The following is a 21,345-nucleotide window of genomic DNA, read 5'->3' as shown; positions in this document are numbered from 1 at the left end:
GTTCACATCTATATTTTATAACTTGAGCCAATTAAAAATAAATAACTTGCCCTAAACAATATTTTCTGGCTATGAAAACTATTTTATAAAACCTGGCTCAAAGTATAATTTTCTTGTTGAAGAAAGTCAATTAATTTAAATTCTATTTTTTAACTAAACAAAAAGATATAGATGTAATTAAAACAAAACTGATCATTTAAGAAATAATATGAATTTATTTTTCATTGGCTCAAGTTATAAAATTTAGATGTGAACCATTAACCTAAATATTTTATTTGGAAGAATGAAAACATTTTTTCAGTGCGGGTTGGCTGAACTTACTCCAGACCTCGAGTAAGCAAGGTTTGTTAATCGACCGAGAGTTCAGGGTTTATGTGACGATAAGTTAAACTTGCTTTCTGGAATCATGTGATAATACTGAAATAATCACATTAAAACACTAAACTCAAGCTCTTCAGACAGCAGTTATAATAAACAGCTTGATGTTTCTGAGGCACAGATGATAGTTTATTCAAAAGATAATAAAAATGTTTCTGCGGTCAATTTCTTGGAGTTCACTGTACCTGTGACATCAAGAAGAGCTCCAGGAATCACTGTCCAATAATTCCAATAATTTCTAATTCTGCAGTAGTAGACGTGTTTATCAGCTTCTGTTACATTCATCAAAGTGATGCTGGAAGTGTGTTCATATTCACTGTGACACTGAATCCCTCCTCTCTTCTCTGGATCTGAACACAGATCAGGTGATTCTCCAACAGGTTTGGTCCAGAAAGCTTTTACGAGTTTATAACTCTGAGGATATGTTAAAGTACAGGATATTTTCACTGTTGATCCCTTTAAAGCACAAACATATGAAGGACTGTAATTCACTCCCTGATCCCACAGACCATAAACCGCTGAAACACAGAAATGAGGAAAATAATTAAAGAGAATTTCGGCAACAAACAGAAATCTTTAATTTTCTTCTACACTTTTTGTAACACACTATCAGAGATTTCAGTTGGTGTCTAGAACGGATGTGCCTGAAGCCGAATACTATGTTCGGAAAGGAAATGACATATTCTACGGAGCGCCTAAAGGGACATGGTGATGGAAAAAATATGAGACGGGAGGAAAAAATATATTTCAACGCTTTTGTGTTCTCTCGCAATTATATAGTGTGAAATATTTAATTAATATTAATGAATCAGTTTGTACTCACATTCAACATTAAGATAAACAGCAGGAGAGATCAGATGAACATTATTTACTCTTATTTCACACTGATAGTTTCCTTCATCACGATATCTGACTGACCACAGATGAAGCTGATTCACTTTCACAATTCCTTTAGTGAATCTCTGTGAGTTTCTGTACCAGATGAATGTTGTTTGTTCAGTCAGAGACCAGCTGCTTTTACATGTCAGAGTGACTGAATCTCCCTCTTTCACTCTCTGCTGTGTCTCCACCTGCAGGTCTGACAGAACAACAACAACAACAACTGATTCACTGTCAGCTTTGAGAGTTCACAAATTAAAATCAGTCATTTTTATCATCATTTATGGTTTGTTTTTCTAAAGCTGCAAAACTTTTTCAGAACACAAAAGGAGAAAATTAAAAGATAAAAAAACATCCTGCTCGTACATCCAGCCGGTTGTTTTTGCAAAATAAACTTCATCAGGATGATCAGGACGTGTGACAGTCAGGGATTATTCTGGGATAACAACCGGCTGGATCCACATTATCCCACTTATTACACAGATACTTGACACATAAGTAAATAATTAGACACAAAATATTGATTTAAGTTGAAATATTTTGTTACTTCATTAAACACAAGCTTCTGTGAAGAAAAAGTTCCTAGCGATCGGCTTTGAGCCGAGACCAACACACAAGTTAGATAATGTACAGTCATATCAGTTATTACACAGCTTTACACCACATTAATAATGATGGAGACATGAAATATTGATTTGAGAAGAAAATGTTTTAAAATCTTAACTGATTATTATCTTATAATCCATTACAGTGAACAAACAATCATTCTAGCAATGAGAAAATCACTTCAACATTATTATCGTAGGTCTACTATTACAGTGTTGCTATTGACGACGGACATTATCGGGGAATAGAGGGTGTGCACGTGACGTCACCGTCGACCGTTATGACTGCGGTTACGCCCACTGAGGGGCAAAAAGACTGAGTGGCACTATAGTTTCCAGCGTGAATGCCATGACAAACACACACAACACATCCAAACCGGGAAAGAGTTTTGTGATGGACTGTACAAAAAGATCTGACACAAAATCTGAGGTATATTTTTACAGACTGCCGAAAGCTACAGAAAAAAGAAGCAAATGGATCGCTGCAATTCACAGAAAACAACTGAACTCCAGGCAGAGAAACATGTTTTGCAGTTATCATTTAGTGTCAAAATGTTGGATTTTGGGGTAAATTCATATATTGAATTGTTATATATTATGTTGACAACTCATCAATTAAATATTTACCATCTTATATTCTGCATAATTGGGTGTTTTTAAATAAACACTGACAAAAACTATACAAGTTTTAGGGCTGGACGATATGACGATATACACTGAACAAAATTATAAACACAACACTTTTGTTTTTGCCCCCATTTTTCATGAGCTGAACTCAAAGATCTAAGACTTTTTCTATGTACACAAAAGTCCTATTTCTCTCAAATATTGTTCACAAATCTGTCTAAATCTGTGTTAGTGAGCACTTCTCCTTTGCCGAGATAATCCATCCACCTCACAGGTGTGGCATATGAAGATGCTGATTAGACACATGATTATTGCACAGGTGTGTCTTAGGCTGGCCACAATAAAAGACCACTCTAAAATGTGCAGTTTTACTGTATTGGGGGGTCCGGGGGGGTCCGAAAACCAGTCAATATCTGGTGTGACCACCATTAGCCTCACACAGTGCAACACATCTCCTTCGCATAGAGTTGATCAGGTTGTTGATTGTGGGCTGTGAAATGCTGGTCCACTCCTCTTCAATGGCTGTGCGAAGTTGCTGGATATTGGCAGGAACTGGAACACGCTGTCGTATACGCCGATCCAGAGCATCCCAAACATGCTCAATGGGTGACATGTCCGGTGAGTATGCTGGCCATGCAAGAACTGGGATGTTTTCAGCTTCCAGGAATTGTGTACCGATCCTTGCAACATGAGGTGATGGTCGTGGATGAATGGCACAACAATGGGCCTCAGGATCAGCAAACCGCTCACCCACACAACGCCATACACGCTGTCTAAATCAGGCACATATAAATGTCAGGAAACATGATTCCTGGCTGCATGTCAATATCCATGGATTAGGTTTCTTTGACATGTTATAAGAAACACTTTCTAGCCGAACCTTTAGTGTAATCGTTTGTTTTACTCACGTTTTTGCAGTTTTCCCTGTTAAATCCAGTGATGCAGCAGCTCTTTTGCCACTCAGTCCAGCTGAGGGAGCGTGTTCCCGCGGGAAAGTGACATCAATGCATACCCTCTATAACTGATAATGTTGCAACTGACCAATCAGAATCAAGCATTTCAGAGTCTAATAAATAACAATAATATATGGCTCTAAGATAATACAAGTCACTTGTTCAGTTAAACAGCAAAATGAGATCTGAATGATGACCTTCCTCAAGATTTAAAAAGAATACAAAAGCATCAAAACACACTCGTATGAAACTCGTGCATATATTCAAGTGATCTGAAGGCAAACGACAAGCTTTGATGAAAAAGAAACCAGTGCAGTTTATTATTGAGTACAAATCTTGATCTTTCATGTATGAGAGTGTTTGAGAACAGCAGTTCACCCTGACCGAAGTGAAGATTTGTGCTAAATAAGATATTACAGTTTGGTTTGTTACTTTGTCTCTTGATGAACTCTACTGCACACCTTCACAACACTTGAATATCAGTCAAAAGTCACATGATTTTAAGACATTTCTGCACCTTTTTTAAAGCTTGAAGAAGGAGCCTGCTGTCATTATATGAACAAGAGCGATCAGGACATTTGAAAAAATATCTCCTTTTGTGTTCCAACAAATAAAGAAGGTCATTCGTCAGATTCAGTAACATAAGAAAGTGTTTGATGTGTGTGTTTGTGTGTTTCTGTGGTCTATTTCTGAGAGTTCATTAGTTTTACCTGTGACGTCAAGCTGAACTCCAGGAACCCCCGTCCATTTTCCACCATCAATGTTTGTAGTAAATCTGCAGTAGTAGACGTGTTGATCAGCTTCTGTTACAGCCGTCAAAGTGATGCTGAAAGTGTTTTTATATTCTGTCTGACACTGAACTCTTCCTGTCTTCTCTCCATCTGAACACAGATCAGGTGATTCTCCAACATGTTTGGTCCAGAAGGCTGTTCTGATCACATAACCATGAGGAAGTGTTAAAGTACAGGATATTTTCACTGTTGATCCCTTTAATGCACAAACATATGAAGGGCTGTAATTCACTCCCCAATCCTGCTGACCATCAACCGCTGAAACACAGAAATGAGAAATGAAGAGGCTTTCAGGTGATTCAAATGTACAACAAATAACTTTCTGACTATTTTTATGTTAGCTGACAGTAAAACACTGATGTCAGTTTATAAGTGTGAAGAGCTCAATCATCTTTTGTTCAAATATCTGTATAGTGAGTGAAACTGAAGACTCACCCGCAGTCATGATCACTACGATCAGAGGAAGAGACTTTATGAGAGACGACACCATACTGACTTCTGCAATCAGAAAACTGACAATTATGATATTATGAGAATCATCTTTATACAACATCACAAACTCTATTTTGATAGATAAAGCACATGATGATTTCAGAATAATTCATGGATCATTGAAAAGTGTTCTTACCGCTCTGCAGTGTCAGTGTGTCAGTGTCGACGCCCAAATGAGAAAATCATCAGCAGTTTTCACACTATAAAATGCAGCTAAAAATATTGGTCTTCCTCTTCCTGGTGATGTGTCACCATCATCTCAACTACACAAGAACAACTGGAGAAGAGAGTTAATGTCTCCAGATGTCAAACACAATCTTTATCTCTGTAGAGCTCATTATTGTTAAATCTTTGTGAGAGAATATGTGAAAGATGTTTGCTTTGAGAAAGAACGGTTAAAGATGTTCATCATGTCTGCAGGAGCGTCTGAGCAGCATCAGAGGTCAAGCTTTACCACTCTTAGTTTCACTTCCTCTTTCTCACACAAACTCTGTTTAACACATGAAGCGGTGGACGACAAACACACATGTACCACAGTCTTAACCATCAGCAACTACATTGTGTTTAAGTGGGTCAATGCCAGTTTCTGACAGAAAACACAAGCACTCAGACACCAGAACAACGACAGATACAGGAAAAATGGTAACACTTTACAATAAGGTTCATTAGTTAACATTAGTTAATTACATTAGTTAACATGAACTAATAATGAACTGCACTTCTGCAGCATTTATTAATCTTTATTTTTAATTTCAACATTTACTAATACATTATTAAAATCTTGTTAACATTAGTTAATGCACTGTGAACTAACATGAACAAACAATGAACAACTGTATTTTCACTAACTAACATTAACCAAGATTAGTAAATACAGTAACAAATATATTGCTCATGGTTATTTCATGTTAGTTAATGCACTAACTAATGTTTAACTAATGAACCTTATTGTAAAGTGAACCAGTCACTGGTGGGGGTTAGGCATGTCAATCAAGTAGGCATGAAAGTCTTTGCCAGACGTGTTTAACGTTGTATAGCATAAATTGTGAGCATAAATTCTAAAAATGCACATAAAACAAACTTAAGTCGGTTAAACTTTCATGCTACATTAAAACATGCGCATAAACTACGATGGAAACACTTTTACCGAATAAATTTCATGATGCAAAGACACGTGACTTTGTGATGGGACGGCATAACTGGACCAATCAGCAGACCGATATCATTTCACTGCATCTGAAATGCTGTTTTGGTCATTCTGTAATGTCAAAGTCTGTCGTTAAAGTGGTTTTGTGTAATTCCCTCCCAGAAGCGCCTCACATGTTTGCGTTCACAAACACCAGGCATCTGAATGCAAGATAACATGACAGCTTTTTGTCCTGTTGTGTTTCATCTGCGCCCTCTGAGGCGCAAATAATTTATTATATGAAAATTATTATATACAGTGGCTTCTACTGCAGAAACGTCCATTTTTCTTATTAAAATATAGCACCAGTTTATCAGGAAGTGAAAATTTTGTTCTCTTCTGCTCACTGGATGGAAACGCTGCTTCATTCGCAAATGTTTTATCCCAGACATTTTGGGCGATTTAGAAATCCTGGCCGGATGCATTTTTTAGGTCCTAAAAGAGGACAAATGATCACCCTAATTGAATAACTCCCGAAAATCGAGGAGTTTAATTCATTACTCAAACATTTTCTGCACTTCCATTGACTTTACTGTCATCTGGTGGTCAAAAAAATGAAGCGTATTTCAGCAGTTGGGGGCGTGTACACTCATGATGGGGGAGGAGAGAGAGTGAACCAATCAGCAGTAGGGGGTGTGTCCACTCATGATGGGGAAGGAGAGAGAGCGAACCAGTTAGCAGTAAGGGGGCGTGTCCATTCATTATGGGGGAGGAGAGAGAGTGAACCAATCAGCAGTAGGGGCGTGTCCACTCATTATGGGGGAGGAGAGAGAGTGAACCAATCAGCAGTAGGGGGCGTGTACACTCATGATGGGGGAGGAGAGAGAGTGAACCAATCAGCAGTAGGCGGCATGTCCACTCATTATGGGGGAGGAGAGAGAGTGAACCAATCAGCAGTAGGCGGCGTGTCCACTCATTATGGGGGAGCAGAGAGAGTGAACCAATCAGCAGTAGGCGGCGTGTCCACTCATTATGGGGGAGGAGAGTGAACCAGTCAGCAGTAAGGGGGCGTGTCCACTCATTATGGGGGAGGAGAGAGAGTGAACCAATCAGCAGTGGGCGGCATGTCCACTCATTATGGGGGAGGAGAGTGAACCAGTAAGCAGTAAGGGGGCGTGTCCACTCATTTTGGGGGAGGAGAGTGAACCAGTAAGCAGTAAGGGGGCGTGTCCACTCATTTTGGGGGAGGAGAGAGAGTGAACCAGTCTGCAGTAAGGGGTGTGTCCACTCATGATGGGGAAGGAGAGAGAGTGAACCAGTCAGCAGTAAAGGGGCGTGTCCACTCATTATGGGGGAGGAGAGAGAGTGAACCAATCAGCAGTAGGGGGTGTGTCCACTCATGATGGGGGAGGAGAGAGAGTGAACCAATCAGCAGTAGGGGCGTGTCCACTCATGATGGGGGATGAGAGAGAGTGAACCAGTCAGCAGTAAGGGGGCGTGTCCACTCATTATGGTGGAGGATATTCTGTCTTTGGCTTGAATATACTCGTGTGTCATCTTTGCTTGTTTGTTCATTTGCGTCATTATTATTTTTATAAGCCTAGAACATCTAAACCTCTTTCACCGCCTGTTTCAAGCATCGGCTCCTAAAGATATACTCTTAATATATATTCTTTTTTTGGTTCCTGTTTTAGAGATTGCAATAACCCCTTAATCTTGTCACAATTGTAATATATTAGTTGCTTGGACTATCATGTTATGTAGGGAGCTGTTCATGAAAACTGTGTTTGTCTCATTTTATAACAGGGCAATGCTGACTTCTCTTTTTGTAAAAAAGGCTTTGACTCACTTCAACATCAACGTAACATCTAAACACAAAAGTTATCAAACATAAAACAAACTTACAATTATTATGCACTATTGACACTTGTTGGGAAATAACTAAAAAAGCAATAGCCTATAAAAAAATTCATCTAGCCTACTAATGCAAACTTTAAAGTTCTTGTAAGGCGACGTACTTAGTTCAGATGTACTTAAATGTACTGCGTTCCAGAAGAGGTTGGACCTGGGAATATCCCAAATTAAACGTCCCACTTCAGACCTTAGTGAGTTCCAGTCAATCACACATCATGTTTACAAATTGACACAATGAGAGCATAGCGTGTTTTTTATCGTCTTTGAGAAAACAAAGGAAATTAACATTTGAACTTTCTCTTGCAAAATTAGCATCCCCATCTGAGACGCAATCACACCGAGTCAATCACCTCAGCATTGCCTTAATCTACATTTCCTTTCCTTCACCCCTCTCTTCCCCCATCTCTTCTCTCTACATGCAGAGATGACCTGAAATTCACCCAAAATCTATATGGTTTAATGTGAACAGTTATCATACAACATTATACATGTTTGGTATCATTTGAAATGTCTCAGTGCGACTGGTACAAAGGTCTTATTCCCACAGAAGTAAACCAGACGTAATAAAGGTTTTAAGATTTTAGAGATATTTTGATCTCTGTAATGGGTGTCCACCTTCACAGGGTCTTTCATGCAAATGGCCTTCTGTCCCCAAAAGGTGTAAAATACTCAGTCTAGGACCCTGATTAATGCAAATTCCCATTGTGAACTCATGTTTCCATTTGAAAGAAGTTTCTGTGTTGGTCTGAGTATTTAAAGAGATGTTGCAGGAGGCTCAGGGGCGATTCTGTAATCAGATCAGCCCACATTGCTGAGCGTCCTTCAGACACTCAGACACTCAGCCATGTGTATTTTCCTAATGTCAGGTATGCATCTTTTACTCTGTTTCTGAGCATCTGATGTTTTGTATTGATCATCTTTTGAATTGATTATGCAATTGGCATTATACATTTACCTGACTAATAAATTGTTATATTTGACTTTATTCTGACGTACTCTGAAATTACTGACTCTAGTAGATTATAAATCCATAATCCCACAAATCTATGCTCAGGTTAGTAACGGACTAAAGTACAGTTTAGGTGGAGCAGTGAGGCACACCAACTGATATTTTAGAGCTCCGACTAACACATTGGCATTAGTTATGTATACTTAGACTGTGTAGGTTAATAATGGCTCAGAACCATTTCCGTTCAGAACAACATAGGGTTGTCAGACCAATCTGAATAGGGTGAGCCTCAACCTCTGATTATTGTAATGTTATTCTAACTAAGTGTACGGGAAAAACCACAGCATGATTATATAAAGTTGCCATTAGAAAGGTTAGATTGGTCAGCTTTTTTTTCTATTTTTCAGCATTCTATGGTAATGGTCATGACCTCTGGTTAGATATAGTCTTGCTTTAATTCAGTGTGTTCAGATCTATGGGGACTAAATAACATACTTTTAGAAACAAGCAAGCATGGTTCGGCGTCTAAAAGTATTAGTCACCGCCTCTGTCTAATGACCAAGACTGACGAGTTTGTGTATATGAGATCGTATACCCGGCCGGTGCGAGACTCAAAGTGTTATAAGAATCAGAATGAACGAGTACAGTAAGAGCAAAGAGTTAAATAGAATAATCAAATGTAGAGCTAAATTATTATACAAATGACCAATAATCAGTTGACATTCTAAAGTAAATTCGAGGTCATAATAAAATGGAGTCAGATAAAAGTTTACTTGGAATTAAACTACTTTGCCACACTGAAAAGACCGAACGCGCAAGAAACCTTCCCCGTCCTGTGGGAAACCGCCGTTGGGCCGACTGGACGGGCCTTACAGTCTCAAACTCAGTTCCTGGAGGGCAACAGTCCTGTAGAGTTCAGCTCCAACCTTGAGTCAACACACCTGATCCACCAAATCAAGCTCTTCAGGATTACTAGAAACTTCCAGGCAGGTGGAGGTAAATTCTGCAGGACATGTCCCTCCAGGAGCAGAGTTTGCTGGCCTTTTATTACTTTTACTTAATAAAAGCTATATGTTTATTAGTGTTACTAATATCCTCTAGATGGCAGTCTGGACACACATGAAATATCAGTTCCCTTTCAGTCAGTCACGTTCGACGTACGTCAGTAGTGACTGACAAATTGGGATCCCAATTCACTACTGACGTACGTCTCTGTTCTCTCCTTCAGGGAACATACGTAACCAAGACGTTATAATAATAAAATACACAGCAGCTATGAGAGAAATGTTTATTTGAGATCTCAGTCTTTTAAACACTACAAAAATTATTAGGTTCCTTCAGTAAAGATACAGTAGAATAAAATCCAGTCAACAGAGCGTCAGACATGACAGAGAAACTGAGACTTTAATACAATCAGATACAGACTGAACTGAGTTTAACATGAAAATACTGCTTAGCTGTGAAATTAACATACATAAATTCAATTTATAATCCTCCAGTGAAGCAGAAACTAAAGTATAACTACATGTTATTGTGATGTTACTTTAAATATTTGAATTGCACAAGTTTTCTCCTAAAATGCATTTGCTTATGAAGCACAAACATAAAGTGTGAAATGCAGGCTAAAATATAGATTTACAAGAAAAAGATAATTCTGCAAACTCTTATAAGCTCAATTACAATATACACAGTTTAATAAATCAGAATGTTACTGATAATGAAATGATGTTCATGAGCTGATAATGATGGGCAGTTTCTGAGGAGCTTCAGTTGTTTCATATTAGCAGTAATACAGTGAGGAGAGTTTAATGTGGATCTGCTGAAGTCACTGCTAGAGTCTCATATTCAGAAGATCTGGACTGAAGCTCAAGAGCCGTGTAGGTGTCATCAGGAGCTCTGAACTGAACAGACGGTGAGAGACAGATCAACAAACAGCCTGTTCATGTGTGGATCTGCTGAATCTGACTGTAAAAAGTGTTGGAGACATTTACCGACTGTGATTGTGCTGTAAATGTCAGCAGATGTTCTGGACGCTGGATCCAGAGCTGTGTATGTATCGTCACTCGCGTCAGCCGTCTATAGAGAGAGATTTCTACACTTATATTGCTTCATATTCACTATTGTGTTCATAGTTCAATACAACAATACAATCACACTGTGTTTCAGTTGTAGATGGAGGAGTGTGTTTGTCGACTCGCCTGCTTTTGATTCACGTCTTCAGTTCCACCTTCTCTCCTCTTCTTCCTCCTGAAAACAGACAGAAAACTATTAAAAATGTATTAAAATACATTTTATAAGGCTTGAAATAGAGTCTATTTACTTTAAATGTGAGATTGATTTTTTTAGATTTCTTTATCTGTGCAGATAAACTTCACTCACTTTATGAACACAATGATGATGATGATGATGATGAAGATCAATCCTCCACATCCCGCCACGATCCCAGAAACTGTGTGCAGAGCAACTCTCTGAACCCCTGAAACAAGATGATCATGAAGATCATTTCACACGTGAGACAGATGAACCTGAAAGAGTGTCTGTTTATAGAAAATACCTTTAACAGTGAGAGAAACAGACGCTGATCTCTGAGATCCATATTTATTCTGAGCCTCACAGTAGAAGCGTCCACTGAAACTGGAGCTAAAGCTGGAGATGCTGAAACTCTGTCCAGATCCAACAGCTGAGGTTTCATTCTCCTTAAACCAGCTGAAGTTCAGAGCAGGAGGGTTTGAATCACTGCTGCAGTTCAGAGTCACTGAATCTCCTGACACTATTTCACCAGACGGACTGATGGACACTGAGACGCTCTGTGGAGGATCTACATGAAATATATGTAAAATAGAAAATAAAATAATTATTTGATTAATGCCATGACCTTCCATTATGATTATTAACAATTACTGAAGTGTATCTGTAAGTAGAAATCAAAAGTGATGAAAAAGGTGCAAATCTACATCTGAACTGGTGCAAAGTCAGTAAAACAATATTATATTTTTCAACCCAGGATTCATAGAAAGAATCACTGAACAGATTCATGCTTCACATTAATTTTGCATATTAATAAATTAATAAGAACAAATCATGTATAATAAACAAAAATGTCATGCAGTCTGTATGATTGGACCTGAATTTATCAAACAAATCTGAACTAAATTCTGAATAATCTGTGAAATATTTCACTAATATTAATGAATCAGTTTGTACTCACATTCAACATTAAGAAGAACAGCAGGAGAGATCAGATGATCATTATTTACTCTTATTTCACACTGATAGTTTCCTTCATCAGAACGACTGACTGACCGCAGATGAAGCTGATTCACTTTCACAATTCGTTCAGTGAATCTCTGTGTGTTTCTGTACCAGATGAATGTTGTTTGTTCAGTCAGAGAGCAGCTGCTTTTACATGTCAGAGTGACTGAATCTCCCTCTTTCACTCTCTGCTGTGTCTCCACCTGCAGGTCTGACAGAACAACAACAACAACAACTGATTCACTGTCATCATCACAACATCAGGACAGTATTCCAGAAAGCAGGTTCTGCAACATATCCGGGTAAGTTTACTCAGAGCAAACGGATAACCTCAACTTTCAGTTCCAAAAAGGTCACTTTCAGGGTATGTAAGTAACCATAAACAACTTACTCTCTGAACAAAACCTGCTCTGGAGCAGCTCGTGTTTCAGGGTTAGTTTCTTTCAGAGGTGTTCAGCGCATGATGAGGCTCCAGTGAGCAGAACAGATTTCACACAATAATATATCATATAGTCATATATTATAACATAACATAAAGCAACGGGGTTGTTTTTGTTTTTTATTCTCTTCTCACACATCATAGATAAAACGTATACAGCCATATTACCTTTGAAAGCACAGACTGTTTTTTAGGTCAATTCATCTATTTTTTAATTTATATATTTAGCATCAAACAAACAATATAATTCTTGTTCACAGTAACAATAAAAAAAATGATTAATGAAAGATTAAAAGATAACCGTCCAGTAGGTGGCGATATGCACTTAGAATGTAAATTGCCATTAAACAAAAGAAGAAGAAAGAAGTTCTATGGAACACTTCTTCTTAACGTCCGTTTCCATGGTGACTCTTGGATTCGCTCTAGGTTGAGAATGTGTTCATATGGTCACCGTTAACTCTGAGTTTCATACTCTGGCACTGAAAAAATGTTTTCATTCATCCAATTAAAAAAAAATTAGGTTAATGGTTCACATCTATATTTTATAACTTGAGCCAATGAAAAATAAATAACTTGCCCTAAACAATATTTTCTGGCTATGAAAACTATTTTATAAAACCTGGCTCAAAGTATAATTTTCTTGTTGAAGAAAGTCAATTAATTTAAATTCTATTTTTTAACTAAACAAAAAGATATAGATGTAATTAAAACAAAACTGATCATTTAAGAAATAATATGAATTTATTTTTCATTGGCTCAAGTTATAAAATTTAGATGTGAACCATTAACCTAAATATTTTATTTGGAAGAATGAAAACATTTTTTCAGTTCGGGTTGGCTGAACTTACTCCAGACCTCGAGTAAGCAAGGTTTGTTAATCGACCGAGAGTTCAGGGTTTATGTGACGATAAGTTAAACTTGCTTTCTGGAATCATGTGATAATACTGAAATAATCACATTAAAACACTAAACTCAAGCTCTTCAGACAGCAGTTATAATAAACAGCTTGATGTTTCTGAGGCACAGATGATAGTTTATTCAAAAGATAATAAAAATGTTTCTGTGGTCAATTTCTTGGAGTTCACTGTACCTGTGACATCAAGACGAGCTCCAGGAATCACTGTCCAATAATTCCAATAATTTCTAATTCTGCAGTAGTAGACGTGTTTATCAGCTTCTGTTACATTCGTCAAAGTGATGCTGGAAGTGTGTTCATATTCACTGTGACACTGAATCCCTCCTCTCTTCTCTGGATCTGAACACAGATCAGGTGATTCTCCAACAGGTTTGGTCCAGAAAGCTTTTACGAGTTTATAACTCTGAGAAAGTGTTAAAGTACAGGATATTTTCACTGTTGATCCCTTTAAAGCACAAACATATGAAGGACTGTAATTCACTCCCTGATCCCACAGACCATAAACCGCTGAAACACAGAAATGAGGAAAATAATTAAAGAGAATTTCGGCAACAAACAGAAATCTTTAATTTTCTTCTACACTTTTTGTAACACACTATCAGAGATTTCAGTTGGTGTCTAGAACGGATGTGCCTGAAGCCGAATACTATGTTCGGAAAGGAAATGACATATTCTACGGAGCGCCTAAAGGGACATGGTGATGGAAAAAATATGAGATGGGAGGAAAAAATATATTTCAACGCTTTTGTGTTCTCTCGCAATTATATAGTGTGAAATATTTAATTAATATTAATGAATCAGTTTGTACTCACATTCAACATTAAGATAAACAGCAGGAGAGATCAGATGATCATTATTTACTCTTATTTCACACTGATAGTTTCCAGCATCAGAACGACTGACTGACCACAGATGAAGCTGATTCACTTTCACAATTCCTTTAGTGAATCTCTGTGAGTTTCTGTACCAGATGAATGTTGTTTGTTCAGTCAGAGACCAGCTGCTTTTACATGTCAGAGTGACTGAATCTCCCTCTTTCACTCTCTGCTGTGTCTCCACCTGCAGGTCTGACAGAACAACAACAACAACTGATTCACTGTCAGCTTTGAGAGTTCACAAATTAAAATCAGTCATTTTTATCATCATTTATGGTTTGTTTTTCTAAAGCTGCAAAACTTTTTCAGAACACAAAAGGAGAAAATTAAAAGATAAAAAAACATCCTGCTCGTACATCCAGCCGGTTGTTTTTGCAAAATAAACTTCATCAGGATGATCAGGACGTGTGACAGTCAGGGATTATTCTGGGATAACAACCGGCTGGATCCACATTATCCCACTTATTACACAGATACTTGACACATAAGTAAATAATTAGACACAAAATATTGATTTAAGTTGAAATATTTTGTTACTTCATTAAACACAAGCTTCTGTGAAGAAAAAGTTCCTAGCGATCGGCTTTGAGCCGAGACCAACAAACAAGTTAGATAATGTACAGTCATATCAGTTATTACACAGCTTTACACCACATTAATAATGATGGAGACATGAAATATTGATTTGAGAAGAAAATGTTTTAAAATCTTAACTGATTATTATCTTATAATCCATTACAGTGAACAAACAATCATTCTAGCAATGAGAAAATCACTTTAACAATATTACCGTAGGTCTACTATTACAGTGTTGCTATTGACGACGGACATTATCGGGGAATAGAGGGTGTGCACGTGACGTCACCGTCGACCGTTATGACTGCGGTTACGCCCACTGAGGGGCAAAAAGACTGAGTGGCACTATGGTTTCCAGCGTGAATGCCATGACAAACACACACAACACATCCAAACCGGGAAAGAGCTTTGTGATGGACTGTACAAAAAGATCTGACACAAAATCGGAGGTATATTTTTACAGACTGCTGAAAGCTACAGAAAAAAGAAGCAAATGGATCGCTGCAATTCACAGAAAACAACTAAACTCCAGGCAGAGAAACATGTTTTGCAGTTATCATTTAGTGTCAAAATGTTGGATTTTGGGGTAAATTCATATATTGAATTGTTATATATTATGTTGACAACTCATCAATTAAATATTTACCATCTTATATTCTGCATAATTGGGTGTTTTTAAATAAACACTGACAAAAACTATACAAGTTTTAGGGCTGGACGATATGACGATATACACTGAACAAAATTATAAACACAACACTTTTGTTTTTGCCCCCATTTTTCATGAGCTGAACTCAAAGATCTAAGACTTTTTCTATGTACACAAAAGTCCTATTTCTCTCAAATATTGTTCACAAATCTGTCTAAATCTGTGTTAGTGAGCACTTCTCTTTTGCCGAGATAATCCATCCACCTCACAGGTGTGGCATATGAAGATGCTGATTAGACACATGATTATTGCACAGGTGTGTCTTAGGCTGGCCACAATAAAAGGCCACTCTAAAATGTGCAGTTTTACTGTATTGGGGGGTCCGGGGGGGTCCGAAAACCAGTCAATATCTGGTGTGACCACCATTAGCCTCACACAGTGCAACACATCTCCTTCGCATAGAGTTGATCAGGTTGTTGATTGTGGGCTGTGAAATGCTGGTCCACTCCTCTTCAATGGCTGTGCGAAGTTGCTGGATATTGGCAGGAACTGGAACACGCTGTCGTATACGCCGATCCAGAGCATCCCAAACATGCTCAATGGGTGACATGTCCGGTGAGTATGCTGGCCATGCAAGAACTGGGATGTTTTCAGCTTCCAGGAATTGTGTACCGACCCTTGCAACATGAGGTGATGGTCGTGGATGAATGGCACAACAATGGGCCTCAGGATCTCGTCACGGTATCTCTGTGGATTCAAAATGCCATCAATAAAATGCACCTGTGTTCGTTGTCCATAACATACGCCTGCCCATACCATAACCCCACCGCCACCATGGGCCACTCGATCCACAACGTTGACATCAGCAAACCGCTCACCCACACAACGCCATACACGCTGTCTAAATCAGGCACATATAAATGTCAGGAAACATGATTCCTGGCTGCATGTCAATATCCATGGATTAGGTTTCTTTGACATGTTATAAGAAACACTTTCTAGCCGAACCTTTAGTGTAATCGTTTGTTTTACTCGCGTTTTTGCAGTTTTCCCTGTTAAATCCAGTGATGCAGCAGCTCTTTTGCCACTCAGTCCAGCTGAGGGAGCGTGTTCCTGCGGGAAAGTGACATCAATGCATACCCTCTATAACTGACAATGTTGCAACTGACCAATCAGAATCAAGCATTTCAGAGTCTAATAAATAACAATAATATATGGCTCTTAGATAATACAAGTCACTTGTTCAGTTAAACAGCAAAATGAGATCTAAATGATGACCTTCCTCAAGATTTAAAAAGAATACAAAAGCATCAAAACACACTCGTATGAAACTCGTGCGTATATTCAAGTGATCTGAAGGCAAACGACAAGCTTTGATGAAAAAGAAACCAGTGCAGTTTATTATTGAGTACAAATCTTGATCTTTCATGTATGAGAGTGTTTGAGAACAGCAGTTCACCCTGACCGAAGTGAAGATTTGTGCTAAATAAGATATTACAGTTTGGTTTGTTACTTTGTCTCTTGATGAACTCTACTGCACACCTTCACAACACTTGAATATCAGTCAAAAGTCACATGATTTTAAGACATTTCTGCACCTTTTTTAAAGCTTGAAGAAGGAGCCTGCTGTCATTATATGAACAAGAGCGATCAGGACATTTTAAAAAATATCTCCTTTTGTGTTCCAACAAATAAAGAAGGTCATTCGTCAGATTCAGTAACATAAGAAAGTGTTTGATGTGTGTGTTTGTGTGTTTCTGTGGTCTATTTCTGAGAGTTCATTAGTTTTACCTGTGACGTCAAGCTGAACTCCAGGAACCCCCGTCCATTTTCCGCTCTCAATGTTTGTAGTAAATCTGCAGTAGTAGACGTGTTTATCAGCTTCTGTTACAGCCGTCAAAGTGATGCTGGAAGTGTTTTTATATTCTGTCTGACACTGAACTCTTCCTGTCTTCTCTCCATCTGAACACAGATCAGGTGATTCTCCAACATGTTTGGTCCAGAAGGCTGTTCTGATCACATAACCATGAGGAAGTGTTAAAGTACAGGATATTTTCACTGTTGATCCCTTTAATGCACAAACATATGAAGGGCTGTAATTCACTCCCCAATCCTGCTGACCATCAACCGCTGAAACACAGAAATGAGAAATGAAGAGGCTTTCAGGTGATTCAAATGTACAACAAATAACTTTCTGACTATTTTTATGTTAGCTGACAGTAAAACACTGATGTCAGTTTATAAGTGTGAAGAGCTCAATCATCTTTTGTTCAAATATCTGTATAGTGAGTGAAACTGAAGACTCACCCGCAGTCATGATCACTACGATCAGAGGAAGAGACTTTATGAGAGACGACACCATACTGACTTCTGCAATCAGAAAACTGACAATTATGATATTATGAGAATCATCTTTATACAACATCACAAACTCTATTTTGATAGATAAAGCACATGATGATTTCAGAATAATTCATGGATCATTGAAAAGTGTTCTTACCGCTCTGCAGTGTCAGTGTGTCAGTGTCGACGCCCAAATGAGAAAATCATCAGCAGTTTTCACACTATAAAATGCAGCTAAAAATATTGGTCTTCCTCTTCCTGGTGATGTGTCACCATCATCTCAACTACACAAGAACAACTGGAGAAGAGAGTTAATGTCTCCAGATGTCAAACACAATCTTTATCTCTGTAGAGCTCATTATTGTTAAATCTTTGTGAGAGAATATGTGAAAGATGTTTGCTTTGAGAAAGAACGGTTAAAGATGTTCATCATGTCTGCAGGAGCGTCTGAGCAGCATCAGAGGTCAAGCTTTACCACTCTTAGTTTCACTTCCTCTTTCTCACACAAACTCTGTTTAACACATGAAGCGGTGGACGACAAACACACATGTACCACAGTCTTAACCATCAGCAACTACATTGTGTTTAAGTGGGTCAATGCCAGTTTCTGACAGAAAACACAAGCACTCAGACACCAGAACAACGACAGATACAGGAAAAATGGTAACACTTTACAATAAGGTTCATTAGTTAACATTAGTTAATTACATTAGTTAACATGAACTAATAATGAACTGCACTTCTGCAGCATTTATTAATCTTTATTTTTAATTTCAACATTTACTAATACATTATTAAAATCTTGTTAACATTAGTTAATGCACTGTGAACTAACATGAACAAACAATGAACAACTGTATTTTCACTAACTAACATTAACCAAGATTAGTAAATACAGTAACAAATATATTGCTCATGGTTATTTCATGTTAGTTAATGCACTAACTAATGTTTAACTAATGAACCTTATTGTAAAGTGAACCAGTCACTGGTGGGGGTTAGGCATGTCAATCAAGTAGGCATGAAAGTCTTTGCCAGACGTGTTTAACGTTGTATAGCATAAATTGTGAGCATAAATTCTAAAAATGCACATAAAACAAACTTAAGTCGGTTAAACTTTCATGCTACATTAAAACATGCGCATAAACTACGATGGAAACACTTTTACCGAATAAATTTCATGATGCAAAGACACGTGACTTTGTGATGGGACGGCATAACTGGACCAATCAGCAGACCGATATCATTTCACTGCATCTGAAATGCTGTTTTGGTCATTCTGTAATGTCAAAGTCTGTCGTTAAAGTGGTTTTGTGTAATTCCCTCCCAGAAGCGCCTCACATGTTTGCGTTCACAAACACCAGGCATCTGAATGCAAGATAACATGACAGCTTTTTGTCCTGTTGTGTTTCATCTGCGCCCTCTGAGGCGCAAATAATTTATTATATGAAAATTATTATATACAGTGGCTTCTACTGCAGAAACGTCCATTTTTCTTATTAAAATATAGCACCAGTTTATCAGGAAGTGAAAATTTTGTTCTCTTCTGCTCACTGGATGGAAACGCTGCTTCATTCGCAAATGTTTTATCCCAGACATTTTGGGCGATTTAGAAATCCTGGCCGGATGCATTTTTTAGGTCCTAAAAGAGGACAAATGATCACCCTAATTGAATAACTCCCGAAAATCGAGGAGTTTAATTCATTACTCAAACATTTTCTGCACTTCCATTGACTTTACTGTCATCTGGTGGTCAAAAAAATGAAGCGTATTTCAGCAGTTGGGGGCGTGTACACTCATGATGGGGGAGGAGAGAGAGTGAACCAATCAGCAGTAGGGGGTGTGTCCACTCATGATGGGGAAGGAGAGAGAGCGAACCAGTTAGCAGTAAGGGGGCGTGTCCATTCATTATGGGGGAGGAGAGAGAGTGAACCAATCAGCAGTAGGGGCGTGTCCACTCATTATGGGGGAGGAGAGAGAGTGAACCAATCAGCAGTAGGGGGCGTGTACACTCATGATGGGGGAGGAGAGAGAGTGAACCAATCAGCAGTAGGCGGCATGTCCACTCATTATGGGGGAGGAGAGAGAGTGAACCAATCAGCAGTAGGCGGCGTGTCCACTCATTATGGGGGAGCAGAGAGAGTGAACCAATCAGCAGTAGGCGGCGTGTCCACTCATTATGGGGGAGGAGAGTGAACCAGTCAGCAGTAAGGGGGCGTGTCCACTCATTATGGGGGAGGAGAGAGAGTGAACCAATCAGCAGTGGGCGGCATGTCCACTCATTATGGGGGAGGAGAGTGAACCAGTAAGCAGTAAGGGGGCGTGTCCACTCATTTTGGGGGAGGAGAGTGAACCAGTAAGCAGTAAGGGGGCGTGTCCACTCATTTTGGGGGAGGAGAGAGAGTGAACCAGTCTGCAGTAAGGGGTGTGTCCACTCATGATGGGGAAGGAGAGAGAGTGAACCAGTCAGCAGTAAAGGGGCGTGTCCACTCATTATGGGGGAGGAGAGAGAGTGAACCAATCAGCAGTAGGGGGTGTGTCCACTCATGATGGGGGAGGAGAGAGAGTGAACCAATCAGCAGTAGGGGCGTGTCCACTCATGATGGGGGATGAGAGAGAGTGAACCAGTCAGCAGTAAGGGGGCGTGTCCACTCATTATGGTGGAGGATATTCTGTCTTTGGCTTGAATATACTCGTGTGTCATCTTTGCTTGTTTGTTCATTTGCGTCATTATTATTTTTATAAGCCTAGAACATCTAAACCTCTTTCACCGCCTGTTTCAAGCATCGGCTCCTAAAGATATACTCTTAATATATATTCTTTTTTTGGTTCCTGTTTTAGAGATTGCAATAACCCCTTAATCTTGTCACAATTGTAATATATTAGTTGCTTGGACTATCATGTTATGTAGGGAGCTGTTCATGAAAACTGTGTTTGTCTCATTTTATAACAGGGCAATGCTGACTTCTCTTTTTGTAAAAAAGGCTTTGACTCACTTCAACATCAACGTAACATCTAAACACAAAAGTTATCAAACATAAAACAAACTTACAATTATTATGCACTATTGACACTTGTTGGGAAATAACTAAAAAAGCAATAGCCTATAAAAAAATTCATCTAGCCTACTAATGCAAACTTTAAAGTTCTTGTAAGGCGACGTACTTAGTTCAGATGTACTTAAATGTACTGCGTTCCAGAAGAGGTTGGACCTGGGAATATCCCAAATTAAACGTCCCACTTCAGACCTTAGTGAGTTCCAGTCAATCACACATCATGTTTACAAATTGACACAATGAGAGCATAGCGTGTTTTTTATCGTCTTTGAGAAAACAAAGGAAATTAACATTTGAACTTTCTCTTGCAAAATTAGCATCCCCATCTGAGACGCAATCACACCGAGTCAATCACCTCAGCATTGCCTTAATCTACATTTCCTTTCCTTCACCCCTCTCTTCCCCCATCTCTTCTCTCTACATGCAGAGATGACCTGAAATTCACCCAAAATCTATATGGTTTAATGTGAACAGTTATCATACAACATTATACATGTTTGGTATCATTTGAAATGTCTCAGTGCG

At 38.6% G+C, this 21,345-nt stretch overlaps 2 protein-coding genes across 2 annotated transcripts in view; both read right to left on the bottom strand.

The window, feature by feature from the left end:
* Positions 1–21,345, bottom strand: part of LOC127513227 (B-cell receptor CD22-like) — a 76,590-nt gene that overhangs the window by 3,723 nt on the left and 51,522 nt on the right. The window lies entirely within an intron of this gene.
* LOC127513145 (sialoadhesin-like) overlaps positions 1–21,345 on the bottom strand; it is a 152,278-nt gene that overhangs the window by 92,906 nt on the left and 38,027 nt on the right. Inside the window, exons 4-6 of the mRNA XM_051894739.1 lie at positions 13,496–13,828; positions 11,923–12,177; positions 564–896 (exon numbers count right to left, since the gene is read on the bottom strand). Of these exons, the coding sequence (XP_051750699.1) occupies positions 564–896; positions 11,923–12,177; positions 13,496–13,828 (921 nt within the window). The remainder of the gene's footprint in view (positions 1–563; positions 897–11,922; positions 12,178–13,495; positions 13,829–21,345) is intronic.

This window comes from Ctenopharyngodon idella, chromosome 1, assembly GCF_019924925.1.
Source record: "Ctenopharyngodon idella isolate HZGC_01 chromosome 1, HZGC01, whole genome shotgun sequence".
Lineage (NCBI taxonomy): Eukaryota > Metazoa > Chordata > Actinopteri > Cypriniformes > Xenocyprididae > Ctenopharyngodon > Ctenopharyngodon idella.
Note: the sequence above shows the minus strand (reverse complement) of the source record. Positions and strands in the feature narration are given on the sequence as shown.